The following is a 16,431-nucleotide window of genomic DNA, read 5'->3' on the forward strand; positions in this document are numbered from 1 at the left end:
GCTGCATTATCCTTAATTTTCATTTCAAAAAACATCTTCAGTAATTAATATATGGGGAAGTTCATCGTTTTTTGCCCCAACTCTCATTTAAATTGGTTAACCATAGTATGAATGACCATCAAAACTCACCTTCGTGTAAGAGAATTGGAAAATAAAATAATAATTCAGAGAAAGCACATGTAGTTAAATATTTTAGTGGATAGGGTTTTGGGTTTCTACCCCTGTGTTCTGGGTTCGAAACTCTTCCCTTTTTCAATTATTGTAATATTTTTGAACTCTCTTTTCACCTTAATAATAGTAAATGAAAAACATAATAATTCAGAGGACACGAGACTTTTATAAAATCAAATGTACCAATATTTTAGATAATTAAACATACCAATATAATCAAACGTACCTCTAATAAAGTTGTAGAAAAAAAATGTTGATTCAAATTCTTAAGGGATTTGTTATTAGCACTCCAAAAATTTCATTCTACACTCCAAACTTTATATATTATGAAAGAAAAATATATTTGTGAGGAACGTAGAATGAGATTTTTGGAGTGCCAATAACACTTCTCATTCTTAAAAGGAATAGATGTTTAATCAACAAAATTGAAAACTCCTAAAAAATTATGGTCTAACTCAGGCTAGGAATAAACTCGACATTATAACAAATTGAAAATTTTCTAGTTCCATCGTAAGAAAATTGTCTATGCATAATAATGGTTATCACTAAATTAAAAAATATGCAATATCACAAATAAAAATTTAAAGGCAATTTAACATTTGTCTAAAGTTGTATGGAATAATGGTTTATTTTTTAGAGTTAACGTGTCTTTGAATTTGCATGCACATAATAATTAACTCATCAATATAGACAGATGTTGATGAAGCCAAAACATTTCTATCATTTTCAGTTTCTTTCTACATCTTGGAAATTGACAATTATTTATTTTTACTACATTGAAAGAATCCGAACCTATCCTTATCCTATCCCATCAACTTACCCTCCCTCAACACTTCGACTAAATCCAAGGGCTTGAACTTTTTCTTAATTTGTGTTGTTTTTAACCCTTGCATGTGAACGGGTTTAGCAGCTGAGTTCCAATAAATATAAGAAAAAAGTGCACAAACAAAATCTTTTACTCAGACTAAAAAGATTTACATAATTAAATGACCAGACTTTCAAAGTGTTTCAGTGTATTATCTTCTCTCAGTTTTCATCTACTATATATTGTGACAAACATGAGCCGATGAGTAAATTGTGACTTACGCAAACCTCATTTCGTTATTAGTTCACTAGTTCACTATACTTGAACTGATATTAAATTACTAGCATATATTTATCTAGTTCAGAATTATGAAAAAAAAAAATGTCAAAATAATGAATCCTACTCTAGACTGAAAAAACGAGTAAAGTTTCCTCCATATATTCCCCACGGTCCATGGTATTTGGATCATTAATTTGCATGTCTACCTAATACTTTATTATGTACTAATTCTAATTACTTGCAACCATTTTTATGAGACAAAGCACGCATTAATGCACAGGTGGGAGTAATCATATTGGTTAGAACATATGTATTCATCTCATGCGCATTTAAATTTGAATTCCTTTTTTTACAATTTAGATTAGTTTTAAAATTGGATATAGCTTGTACAAAATAAAAGCATGCATCAACCAATGGAACATTAATTGGTGACTGGTCTACCCAAATTCTAACCGATACGTTGTTCATGCTAAGCCATCTATATAGAAAAGAAACAAGAAACAAAGAACAAGTGTGGCTACTAATTTCAATGTATGAAATTAAGTTCTACAATAAGATAGAAACTCGCAATAAAATGCAATATATATTACTTAATATATTTATCCTGAGCAAGTACCTCAAAATCTCACTTAGAATTGTCTTATTCATATAGTCAGATCCAGAGTACTTGCCCAGCTCTAGTCTCTATAGCTCCCCTCTTTTTCAATCAACTTCATTCCTTCAACCTCCTGAGCTTTGAGGACGTGGGAGGTGAGTACAAACACAGAGACAGATTACTATCAACTTCATGAGTATGATCCTCATCATTCTTCTTTGATGTTAGCCTGAGAGACAGATCCAAATCAAGATCATCGCAATCCGAAGCCTTTCTTTTCAACATCTTCGACTGATCTTGTACTAGATTCTTGCTTATAGTGTCGGAATCTCGATAAGGGCCACGGTTGGTGTTGAAACTTGTGATGAGTTCCTTTGGTTTCAAGAACTCACGGATATTATGGAGCTGGCATTCTTCTTTCAGTGTACGAGTAATCCAAGATGATTGTGGATGATGATCACCAAATGAACAACTTGTCAGATAATTGCAAGAATTATTACCAGTACTACTAGTGCTCCAGTTGCCTTGAAATCCAGTGCTACTTCTCGAAAACCTTGGATTTTCAAGCGCGGTCCAGGAATTCGTATCGCCGTATGATCCATATCTTGGGAAATTCAAGAAAAAAAGAATCTTTTGTGAAATTCGATTCATGAAAATAGTAAATTAAGTTAAGGGAAATGTTAATTAATTTGAATAATATGTTACTTTATAATTAACCTGAAGCTGGTAGAGTGGCTTCGGTTATATCCTTGAAGCATGGGGAGTTGGCTGAGGTTATAAATATTTTTATCTCCGCATTCAACAAGATGACCTTGATGATCCGCTAGTACTGTCAAAATAAAGGTCATAAATTTTGTATGAAAATTAACAACATTAATTGGGGATTATTAGTACCCAATGAAAACCCTAATTTATCTTAATCAATAGGAGAATCCAAGATTGCAAATCTTGTACACACCTTGCCCTGTGTCGTCGATCTTCTTGCTTCTGTACATCTGATTAAGGAAAATATTAAGAAAATAAATCTTTTCAGAAAATTCACAAGTTATTTTTGTTTTTGTTTTGGAAACTTCAAAAGTTATTTCTGTTTTTGTTTTGTTTTTGGAACGAGCTAATTAATTGCTTAATTTCAACAATTAATGAACAAATTAATTAATTAGAGTTTTTCAAAGACTTTCTAAATCCCACTAACCTGTAAATGGCTCTTGACATGTGCAATATTTAGTCCCTTAATGTTCATCAGTTGAAGAACCAACTTTGGTGTAGCTCCTGCTTCAAAAATCATCACCCAAAACCGATATTAGACATGAATTTAACTAATCCCTAAAATTGAATTCGGATGAAATACTGAAATTTAAGCATAAATGAAGGGTGTATGATAGAGAGGTAATTAACTCACTATCTTGACCGCCAAGCCTCTCCACGGCGTGGATGAAACGAAGATGAAGATCCGGTGTCCATCGGAGCCTAGGCATCTTGGATCTAACATAAGGTCTAACTGATGTCTTCTTTTGATCACTCTCTTCAACTGTGCTGTTGCTTGAGCTTCCTCCGTTGTTTTTCGGCTTACTATTTTCTCCATTGCTATAATTCTCTCCGCTTTCGCTTCCGTCCTCATTCTGTTTATCCGAGGGACTTGTCTTTGAGCACTCAGAGCCTCCCTGGCTCCCCATCATAGCTTGATTAATCTCTGCTAGCTAGTGAAACTCGATCGAGACCAGAATAAGGATTGAGTAATTTTGTGGATTATAGTTAAGGGAACTAAAGGAGATAATTAGGGATTAGAGCCTTCAGTAGGTTGATCGATTGAGAAGACGATGAGGATGAACTTTTCATGGTCTGGCTTGCAGCAGCTGCTGTCCCTATTCTTTTTTCTTCTTCTTCAGTGTCACATGCTCAGACAGAGAGAAGTAGAATTATTTACAACAAAAGAGACATCGAAATAACAAGACAGAATCAGCTCAGCTCTATTACAATACAAGAAGTGTGCGAAACCCTAGATCATGACAAAAGATAGAGAAACTAGCCTCTCTCTTTCCTCGATCTCTATCTCATCTCTCTCTGTGTGGGGATAGGTTAACGATATTTTATTCACATATATGGCAAATAGGTAATATATCATGCATGCGTATACATGCATGTATGGATGTCATGCAATGCAAGAAATAACAATATTTCTTATGTGGAATATTTTCTATCCCAGCTATAGCGTGCTCCTTCATTTTATATATATTAATCAAATTCCAACACGGGATAACTTGGTAATTACAATGCGTACCCCAATCAAATGGGTATATATGTAGTATGTCTTAATTTAAACAATGAGAGAAAAAAAATGATGTCATTAACATGAAAAAATGGGTATAGGGTTAGTCTACGACGCCTTTAAAAAATATAAAAGGAAGTTGCTGCTATCGTTTAATTTGAATAGTAATTTTGTAATGTAATTATATTCATGCATAACATATTATTTTAATAGTGTAATATGACATCCATAACATAAAAACTAATTTGTTATAGTAATAACAATGTCGTTAATAACAATAACATTATCAATATCCTATAACATTAGACAGTAAACTTTTACGATAATACATAGCGCAATCATACCTTTCTTTTTATGCAAACATTGAATGCTAACATCAATATTGTTAAAGGTGAGTAGGAAGCCCAAAAGCGAATAACGATTATGGGTAATTAAATGATCCTCTGATAACTTGGATTAATACTGAGAAGACATTTATAGTGTAACAATCAGCGCATGTAACTTGGTAGTGTAATAAACATTATCATTATGTAACTCACTTTTATTATATAATTTGTGCTATCAATTAACATAACTCTTTTTGTCAGTTAAATAGGATAAAATTAATTTCATATCCCTTTTAAGTTAAATAAGTTGAATAAACAAATTTAACTTCAGGACTTGGCTACAATTATATGTGTTTAATACAATCACTATCTCGACAATCAAATGATAATTATATTAAATACATATAAGTATTGTTGCAAAATCCTCAAATTCAAGTATTGTTTAGTAATATATAGCTAACAATACACCCTATTATATTTACCCTTCCACATCCCTTTTCTTTTTGTAAGTAATATTTCTCTCCTACCACATGCTTCACATGTCCGGTTGCCCTAGTTCTATTAAAACAAAGGGTACTATTTTTTGTTTCTTTTTTGAGTACCGTATATTAGACAAGGAGGTTACTAGGTTTTATTATCTTAGCAAACAAGGAGTGTTTTAATATTTTCAGTAAGACTAAGAAATTGGTCTTTATATTGATAAATATATCATAGTTCGAGTTGAACTTAAATATAAAAAAAAACTTTTAATTGGTCTTTTAGTGTACGTAGAGTTCATTCTGATTCGCTGTTAGCAAGTGTTGAAAAAAATAATAGTAGTTAAATAATACTATTGATATAAAATTCAAAACTTTTAACAAGTTTGACAATCTAAGGCATTTTATCCAAATGATTTTGAGATTGGCATAACTCTTCACTTTGGTTACTGAAATTTAAAATCGATAATAAAGTGGTCCCTAAGATTTAAAATCTATAGAATTGATCATTTCGTTAAAAAATTCAGTTAAATAAAGAGGAAATGACAAAAAAATATAATACATTATGCTATAGTTTAGGGGCGCAAGTGAACGTTTACCACAATTTTTGACACACGTTTTTGTAGGGCTCACTCTGTAATGTATTTTAACAATTTGAATCGTCTATATATCTGTAGAACCTCATTCCTAGATCATCCTTACCAAAAAAAATTAGACATTCATAAAATAGGACAAATGCAAAAAAATTGACACATATCATTACTTATATCCATTTCATGTACATAAATTCAGTTTTAAGTTTAACTACTATAGAGACATCGATTGTAATTAGATTGGATAAGACTACCCTCTCAATCCATATGTGATTCATAAAATAGGAACTACCAGTTTCACTCCAAAACATGTTCACTACGTTACATTATTTTCCTCTTATATATATATATATATATATATATATATATATGTTTTTATAAAGACTAGGTGCATGATAATTTCAGAGTATGAATAACAACTCTCGTAAAACAATTATCCCAAAAATCTTCTCTATTTTTTTTTTTTTGTTTTTTTTTTTTGATAAAAATGATAGTGTTGTAGTCATTTAGGAAAATACCAAAAGAAATCTCAACCATAGTAGAAGAGCTAAAGTGATTTTTCTCTTTTGGGGCACTACAAGACAACATGTCATCTACTTTAGTCGATGACCATGGTAAATTACAATACAGCACGGCCATTGCCCGTAGTGTATCAAGATGTTGTAAAAGCTAGGGTCCTTTGGGATGATTGCTTTACAGGAAGAATATATCAATCATTTAATGGGGTAAAACTCTCAAGCTGGTTGATGCATGTGTTTCAGCTGGCTGTTGCTGAATGCAGATCTAACTCCATCAAAAAGATAATATCCACCATGTATATAGGTCTGTATGTATATATTCGCCTTCCGTCGGGAATCACGGGGATTGTTCTTCCTTGAGATTTGGCCCTTTTTCATATGCCACCTACGTCACCTTTCTATATTTCCACACTGGCACTGTCTTCTTAATTAATTATTTCCAAAAAAATAATCTAAACAATTTTTTTAAAATGAAAAATACAAGAAAATAGTACTATATGTTGCTGCTGTTATATTCACATCAAGGGTCCTATATACGAAAGAGTTCGCACCTTTTTTCATCTCATATTTTCATACATGCTGAGTAATTTTATGATGGTCACGTGATGTTATTATTTTATTCAAAATTTAATACGTAGGTTTTTCTTCACTAATAAGTCTTAGAAGTAAAACATTCAACTTTGATACTCACTTTTATTGTAACATGTGTAATGTACACCGTGTGACTTGTGTTCTCACTACTAATAAAAACTTCTTATATAAAATACGTAGAATAAAAAAGAATGAAATGAAACGTAGAAATTAAGCATGCTAGAAATTTCTGGGACATTGGTTGGGGGCTGGAATTGAATTGAAGTTTCAAGTCATTTTCTCTCTTGCATGCATGATTTTATATCATCAAAGTCTATGCTTTTAGGTTTGTAAGAGAACTTTTTCATTCCTCCCACGTGTATATATCTGTAGGCCGTGAATATTGAGGGTCGTCAACAAGATAAGGCGCAGCAAGTCATCCCTTTTCTTTCTAGTCACGGGGTTCTTGCACCTAGCTATTTATGTAACCGTGGCATGTCAAACTTTATATTTCTCATGGAATAATCATCACTAAGTAACCTTTTGGTTAGTAAAGTGTGCTAGCTAGCTGTGTATATATGTTCTATAGCCAATTATATCTCTTACAAACATCATATTCGTAAACAATTAATTTTTGATCTAATAGTATTTCTCTTCTTTGCAAACTTAAAAAAAAAAAAAAAAACACGGGTTTCACTCCTCTGTTTGAGCATAGAGTATGCCGTGTAGATTCTATTTACTTTTTTTCTTTTTTCTTTTTATCAGAAAGATTCTATTTTTCTAAAGTAGAAAAGGTTGTGGTTGGTAAAAATATTTTCTTGTAAGATAACCACGAATATCATATTGAACCACTGTTTATAAGTGAATTCTTATCTAAAGTTTGATTCAAATTGAGAGTTTGGTAACACATATGACTGCCCAAAATTAATACGTATCTGTTGACAAAAGAATATATATTCTCCTAGGGGAGGATCTATTAAGGTGCAGAAGGGTTCAGTTGATCCTTCTAACTTTGACAAACCTCCGTAGAAGGCTTAAGTGTTGCCCCTTTAAAGCTTAAAATTGCCCTTGAGATATTGCCCTATAGCTGCTCGATGAAATGTCTCAATGAACATTAGGTAAGGCAGGGCAGGGCATTGTGTGCAGCTCCTTTGCTGTTGATTCAAAGTCTCTTTTGATGCTGATGCGCAGCTTTGCACGCAACAAAACCAGATCATTTTCTATAATTTTTTAATAATAAGACCTGGCCACTTTAAAAAAAAAAAAAAAAAACTTAAGTTTCTAGTCTAGACATATCTAATACTCAAATCTATAAAATTCTAACTTTTACCAAATTTCATATCTTTTAAAATTTCAATATCTTTTTTTTTTTGTATTGATAATGAAGCTATAATACAACATTTTCAAATATGAAGTCAATCGGGTCCTGATCAATTGTCGCTTGTAATAAACAATTGTAGTTTGTAATGTTATTTATTTCATGAATTATGAATTATAGAAATATATATGATTTAATTTTTAAAGACTATTTATTTGTAAAAGAAATGTTTGTGAATTTTTACATATGACCTCCAAACAATTTTTCCTTCAATCCACCACTGCTCTAGTTGATTGATTGCAAGGACTTGATAAGATTAGCAACAGTATTACTGAAGCACCCATATATGAAAGAACTAATTAACAAGTTAAGAAAGAAAATATGTCAAAGGCTCCAATCACACCCCATAAAGTTTAAGCCCTAAATATTCAAAGCACACCATAGCTTGCTAGAGAAGGGGACAGACACCATACAGCAAAAGATGGACAGAAACGAAAGCCCTACTGAATACAAAAAGATTCACTCCAACACTTAGCCTGTGAGGTCAACGCCCAACAGTTCCTCTGTCGCTTTTTCTTCGCATTCATACGTATTTTATGCCAATAGTTTAATCTGCATGAGAATACGTGAGCCTATTAATGCGGATCTAACCCATTATTTGAGAATGAGGATGTCTGTCTTCTTCTAGGGTCTCTCTGCTCCTTCAGTCTTCACACATATTTTATTATTATTTTAGTCACATTAGTAGCTAGGACATCAGTGCCCGCATCTCTGTAATATTGTAATGCATGCAAGGTCTGCATTCCATGCAAACTGGCCTTTAATTTAAATATATGTATGATCGATATCGACGATGGCATCTAAATAATTTTAAGTTTTTCAAAGAAGTTTCACAACTGCTCCAAAGTTTATCGGTAGGTGGGGTGGTATTTCCATCTGTATTATTAAAACAAAATTGGTGCATTCATATGGAGACCTTGAAAATTTCATAATAAATAAAACTGGTGAGGAAGTTGGACCCTTGAATAAAGTAGTATCAATCTTTTCATGAAGGTCCAGCGATTCATTCCCATATATCACTCAATTATAAGTGAAAAATTATGAATTCTTATATTGGTCGCATTTGGGGTCTTGAAGGCTCAAATATACTTATCCTATTAGAGAAGTAACACCAAAATGATGAATTTAAAAGTTTTAATTGTTCAACCAATATATATGTAGGGAAATTATTTTGATCAGTTTAAAAATTGGAATTAGTAAAACTTACTCTATATATATGCAGTATAAATTTTATTTATATATATACATGTGTGTGTTTATTTTCACACATATTTATACTTGATAAAGATAATACACTTTAATTTGAATTATTAAGCACATTTCTTATTTTAATATAGTATCCAAAGTACAAGAAAGCTACTTTATACTACTACCCTTGATATTTTTCATCACATGTAAATGAGATGTCATAAGTCTAAATCACATTAAATAACGAGATCGATACCAATTTATCGCCTCACACTTAATGTAAATATATTATTGCATAAAAGATTGACAATCAAGAAAAGAATAACTTTAACATTTAGTTGGACGATATCAGTATAAGTATTGCATTAATTTTACGACATCATTTTAAATATCAGTACCCTTTTTAATAAATTTACATTATAATCATTAAAGTTTATATACTTCTTGAGTCCTGGTTCTACATAATAATGACGAGATTATAAGATATTGTTTATTACACCATGAACGTCTTGTTACAATATAGATTTAAGTTATTTAGTGGACGTCACAACTTATCGTCATTCACTTTTAGGCTTACTACCTTCATAATCCAAATGGTGTTACTATATGACGTTAATAAGCAATGTATGAATTATCAGAAAGGTAGGCTACACTAGTGTGATGTTACATAGTTGACATAATTTTAGTTAATTGCTCAAAATGACATTGTTATTACTAACATATGCCTACACACATTGTGTGTGTGAACATTTTTTTTAATTTTTTTATTTTTAAATAGGAAGGAGAGAGGGAGAGAAAGAGAACATGGGAGTGGGAAGGGGGAAGAGAGGTTTTTGTTTTTTATTTTTTAGTATTAGATATATGTTAAAATCACCTGTAGGTAAGGTTTAAATATAAAACAACAAATTTTGGTTTGTGAAATTACATTACTGCCCATAATTTTGTTGTTGTGATAAAAGACTAAATAGTCTTTTCACCATCTTTTTGTTGACAAAGAGGGTTTTGTTAATAGGTAGTTTAGATTATAACAAGGTTGGGTTTTATGTTGTGGACTTCATATTATACTATCAAGGTGTGAGGATGCGAAGGTAAAAGAGTTCCACATCAATAAAAGGAAAACCTTGCAAAGGTTTATAAGAAGTTGGACTACTCCCATATTTATTGCTAATTGGTTTTATGGTGGGACTTTAACTTTTTCATATATAGTACCAGAGCATGTTGGCCCACATGTGAAGTCGAAAGCCACACATACTCCACGTCACTCAATTCGTGTTGTCCACGTTTTTGGCTTGAAAATTCGTCACATGTGAAAGGACGTGTGAGGATGTGAAAGTAAAAGAGTCTCATATCGGTGAAAGGAAAATCTTTGCAAAGGCTTATAAGAGGTTGGGCTACTCCTCATATTGCCAATTGGTTTTATAATTGTATCAGTCCAACCTCTCCAAGGAAAATCTTTGCAAGGGATTATATATAAGAGGGGTTGGGCTACTCTTTATATTGCTAATTGATTTTGTAATAATATTAGCTCAACCTCTTAAAAAAACCTATTGACTATATGGAGAGTAGCTCATACCTTATAAGCTCTTACAATGTTTGTTTTTTTTTTTTTTTTTTTTTTTTTTAAATTTTTTTTTTTTACCAATATGTGACTGTTTTTACATAATATGTAAGATCTTATGCATGGACATATATGCATTACAAAAACATTGTTGGATTAAATACTTAACCCCTTCTCTTAAAAGACATCGTAGCCTAACCCTACTGGAAATCCAAAATCTGCTAGCATACTAAAATAAGAGTACCAATAAACTAGAACGGCTAATTGGTGAAAAAAAAAAGTTACATTTTGAAAACTGCGGTAAGCTTATATGTGTTGAAGAATGTCATCCCGCGTACGAAACCTGACAGAATATATTACCCCTTGTAACTGAATAGTTTTACTATAATAACAATGAGGTCTTTTGTGATAAAATTTAACACGTATCTCAAGCATTGCAGCTGATTAAAGTTAAAATAATATTAATGTGATTAATAATAACTATTAGCCCGACTCTGAAATCTTAAGGCCATCTCCAACCGATGGTTGGCCAGAAGGCTCGTTTTAGCCCTCTGGGCCTCCAAGATCCTCCAAGATATTAATATTTTAATGAACAGTACATGGTCATATTTGCCTCTGTCTCCAACCGAGGGCCAAAGGGCCATAGGGCTCGTTTTAGCCCTGTCACAAAAAACCATCTCCAACCGAGGGCCAAAGGGCCATAGGCCAAACATAATTTATTATTTAGATTTAAAAACTACAACAAGTTAAATTCAAATGCAACAGCTTAAATTTAAAAACTAAACTGGCCCAAAAAACCAAAAAAATTAGAACTTAAATGTAATGAATGGTTTAGGTATTTATAGAATTTTTAAGAATTTAAAAATAAAAAAAATTGAATACAACGGCTAGCTAACTAGCCGTTGTATTCAAATTTTTTTTTTTAAGCAATCACCGACATGAATGCTCTATTTTTTGGCCAGCTCCGGGCTAGCTGGTTGGCTAGCTGCATGCAGCCAGCCCTCTAGCCCTCTCCGATTCCCTGGGGCCCCCTCAGATTCTATAGCCCTTTGGCCTAGCCTTCGGTTGGAGACGATTTTCAAACTATTTTTGACCCTCTGGTCCTCTGGACCCTTCAGTTGGAGATGACCTAACATTATATTATCTCTATTACTCGCAAGCGGTAGTAAATATTTATGTGTAAATGAATCGGAAGTGTGTCTACTTTTGCCATACAAGAGGTCACATGGACGTCCCTCTATGATAAGAAAGCATATTCAACACTGGCCCTCTTGTCATATATAATGATATCAGTGCCTTGCATATTATAATGTAAGGGGTTCATCACGAATTTCTTTGCTGAGTTATACATGATTTGAATAAGACCCCTAGCATGAATTTTATGTACAAAAATCTTAATGTATGTACGATTTGATTATATATAAAAGCTTGATAAATATGACAGCAGAATATAACATCAATAGCATAGATGTTATTTAATTTGGATCTTAATTAATAATTAGTTTGTGTACAGATTGGTGGTGTTATTATATGAGTCTATTCACATCTCATCTACGTATGCATGGTTGGCAGAGCATGTAAGTAAAATATGGTAATAATAGTTATTCCCGTCCAAGGTATATGCTTTGTCACCTCTTGATGCATCTTCTGGAACCTACGTATTACTGTCGATTGTTTGTCGTCTCCATCTCAGTCTTATCGAAACTGTATTAACTAGATATTCATTTAATTTTTTTTTTTCCAAAGAAACCGGCTAGTGATTTCATCATAGCAGGTCTACCTCTTTGAGGGTCAGAAAGATTTCCACAAGCATTTTAGCCTTCTTTTTAGCACTATCGTGTGATTCATCCACGCTAGTAATCGACCACAAAAAGTAGCGTGTAGATATCCATTTTAACCTACTATATATTAATGTGAAAAATATAAAAATTGATTAAGAATCAAAATTAATTCTTCTGACTCCCATATATAATGTACTCATATTATGAAAGGGTATAAGAAAGTCATAATTTTATAGTTAATTAACATTTTTGATATATTTGAATACTAATTATAGAATTGTAATAATGCTCGTTATGGCTTTGTCATGCTATGAACTCAAATTTAAGCTATCCACATTAATATCTACCACTAATTATCTACAAAAATTCTACTTGCATGTAAAAATATTGCGTCGACCTACCTCTATGCATTGACTAGTGATGAGGGTGATCGGTCCAATTTTGAACAGATCGATGGATTGAATCTTTTACCATCACTTAATTAATTCCAAGGTTACTTACATACACTTTGACATATTTTTGGATTATAGAAACATTTAAATCAGGTTGCACTGATTTTTTTTCCCCTTTTTGTGACAAGAAATATGAAGATTTTTTTTTCTTTATCAAAAGAAAAAAAAATTGATGTGGTCATTCTTTTTATTTGACAAGAAGAGTCTTTGTAGTTGTCGTTCTCCTGCCCAAATATTGAAAATAGGCTCTGTCAAGAAGAGCCTTTATGGTTTACAAATTAAACGCAGATCTTTGATCAGCGACTATTGTTTAGGGTTATGATGGTGATTTTTGTTTTTACTTTGGTTTGTGCTTATGACAAAGGACTTTGAAGAGGAAACTCGATGTTTATTGGAGGTCACTCATAATAGTGCTTCTTTGCTGATGATTGCAAGATCATCATATGGTGATGCGGTATTTTCCTCGTGATGCCTTTATGGTGGTTCTACGACATGCAACGTTTAATCCTCATGACTATTATCTTTTTTTTTTTTTTGGTCAAATGATAGATTTGTTATATTAGATATTACATTAAAAAGCCGAGGGGGTTTGAAGTCATGCCGTGGTGCAAGAACAACACTCATCTTCACCACTATGGTAGAGGACCACTTGCTCGTAACTATTATTTTTCACATTGGTTAGATGCATGTCATCTGTGGTTGAGGAATTGTGGTGTTTCCTTTGATTTGTGTAAGCTCTTGGTTACATGTACATTTGAATTGTCTATCCTATTATATATATTCATGATGTTTCTTAGCAAATTTTACTACCCCAAAATAAACCACTTTTTTTATTGGCTTAAACCGTAATTGATCAACTGACGAAACTCGATTTAGTAGCTTGTGTGTCAAGGATTGTAATGCAGAACTTGTTCTTACAAAATCAACTTGCAAGATCTTTCAATCACCAACAGATGTTGAACTTGTTACAAAATCAACTTGAAAAAGATCAGTAACATGAGAATGGGTACATCTTCAATGACCAACATATATATTAACCTGAAAAAGAATTTAGCCAGGATTTTCGAATGTGAAACATCTGAGGCATAACATTCCTTTATGGATTAATTTGAATCTTTTCGCACCATACAAGTACGCCTTTGACCATCGATTATCAATTCATGTTTCACTTTAAATAAGTATATAACTAGAACTAAAAAAGATATCCACGGATTCTTGCTAGTGACATTAGTTGAAGTTTGAACTTTTCTTTTTCATACCTTATAAAAATATGCCATCTCTAAGGGTAATACAAATGAAAACCATGGTTGATGCATTATATATATTATATATATGCATAGGCATTCACTTGTTCATTTCATCCTTCCCGACTAGATTATTGGTACTAGTCACTACACTACTACAGTGTCTTTGCATAATTCTCCCAAATTTTCTTTCCCAAACAACTCACAAGCCATTGACACACCCCGACCGAGATCAGGGCGTGCTGGCCGTCACACGAAGGTGACGTAACCATGTGCGCGTGCGGAAGCTAATTAAGAAGGTAACATAAAAGTACGAATAATTAAAAACCTAATAACATACAAAGTACTAGTGTATGTGAGACACAATTCAGAGCAAGTCTACAACAGTCCAAAAGGAAAAGATACGACATATGTACACCCGAAGGTGACCCTACAATGGTGAGTGTCTGTCAGAAATTGCCGGGACGCCCTCTGGGGAAAACCACCGAACCTTCTAGACCACTAGAACCTGGAGGGGCGCAAAAACAAAAGCGTGAGTGGGCAAAAACAAAGTTCTTTGAAAACTCTTTAGCAAAACACATTCTAACCCCTCGCCGTAAAACCTGTATACTTCCCAGAAAATGAACATATATACGTATTTATAGGTATGTCAATCATGCTCCATGATATGCCATTTATGCTCGAGAATATGCCATGACAGAATCTCATAATCAAATATAAATGCTCAAGCGTAAATCACATCAACAACATATAAACTGGCAGCCGGGAGTCACCTAACGTGACATGTACCGCTGCACCTAGAGCTCCACGCTCAACTCAATCACTGAATCTGCACACGAGTCGGAACCACCTAACGTGGTCTGTACGACAAGCTGGGTGTAATATATATGTATGCTCTAGTGCTACGATCACGTGAAGCTGGCGATAAATCGCGGGTCACCTACAAGTCGGAACCACCTAATGTGATCTCTACGACAGGCTTGCACCTAACTTGGATCCAAGACGAGCATGCGGTGCTGGTGAACATACACGTGAAGGCTGTGCCCTGGCCCTGGACGGGAGCACTAACACCGGGGGTGCAGATTATGAGCTCTCTAAGCATCTCAAACTACTATTGCATAATAAACAGGAATGCATAACCACCTGAATACCGCTTACCTGGCACTTACCTGTGCATCCACCGCACCAAATACACATGTATATATGTATGTATATCACCAATAATACATGCAATGATGCGTAAACAACTTTCATATAATGCATGGCATAAAACAAATAACATTTTCTATTTAATTTCTGGGAATATAACTGTATATAGGTATATACGGAAAACAAAAGCCCACTCACTGATAATTAGAAGGGTCGTAGCCCCCCTGCCTCGAGTGCGTACGCTCGTCCTCGGAAAACGAATCACCTATACGCGACAAAGTTACGAAAACATTAATTTAAAAGCACCTAAGCAACTTCTCGTAATAACTTCTCATACATTGCTCAAATTGGACATATGAATATACCAACGTGACCTACACAACCTCAGGATCACGCCCATATTTTTAGAAAAATTTTTGGACCACGCACGCGCCCCCACGCGCCTGAACACGCACGGACCTACGCGCCCCCACGCGCGGCCCACGTGCACTGCACACTGACGGTGTCAACAGACGCCGTCAGGAATATTCCGTTAACTGACGGAATATTCCGTCAAATCTAACCAGATTCCGTCCACTGCCGTTAGGAATATTCCGTTAGACTTAACGGAATATTCCTCTTTCTTCTCCGGCGAACCTCCGGCGCCGGCGACGGCGCCGGAAAACTGGGTAATTTTCAAACCTTGTTTTCTCCTTCGTTTTTCAACCATTTTTCACGTTCTTTATACCAAAATGAAGCTTAGGACTAGTAGAATCACGTTAGACTAGTTTTAAGGCCTAAAAATTGCTAGATCATACCTGTCCACGACTTCAAAGTTCGGCCAACTTCGAACCTAGCCTTCCCGACGTCCAAATTCACCCAACGAACTACTCCGAGGCTCCTTGGGACCTCACAAGCACAACTACAAGCTTAGAAATTCCAAAAACAAGCTAGTTTAGGTTTGCATGAACAGTGTTCAAATCGGACCTCGTGATATCGACGTGAAAATGGTGTTTTCCTTACCTGAAAATGGCACCTTTGAACTCCTCTCAGCTCCACGAACACGATGGTGGTCTTGGTTTCTTGTTTGGTGAAGATTTGAT

The 16,431-nt window shown here is 33.8% G+C and overlaps 1 protein-coding gene across 1 annotated transcript; it reads right to left on the minus strand.

The window, feature by feature from the left end:
* Positions 1-1,967: 1,967 nt before the first annotated feature.
* Positions 1,968-3,746, minus strand: LOC137722100 (uncharacterized). Its single transcript, XM_068461082.1, has 5 exons — positions 3,250-3,746; positions 3,043-3,119; positions 2,809-2,845; positions 2,568-2,679; positions 1,968-2,454 (listed from the first exon to the last, which is right to left on the minus strand). Exons 1-5 carry the CDS (start codon positions 3,524-3,526, stop codon positions 1,968-1,970), a joined length of 990 nt encoding a protein of 329 aa, XP_068317183.1. The 5' UTR covers positions 3,527-3,746.
* Between the last annotated feature and the right edge of the window lie 12,685 nt (positions 3,747-16,431).

This window comes from Pyrus communis, chromosome 17 (assembly GCF_963583255.1).
Source record: "Pyrus communis chromosome 17, drPyrComm1.1, whole genome shotgun sequence".
Taxonomy (NCBI): Eukaryota; Viridiplantae; Streptophyta; class Magnoliopsida; order Rosales; family Rosaceae; genus Pyrus; species Pyrus communis.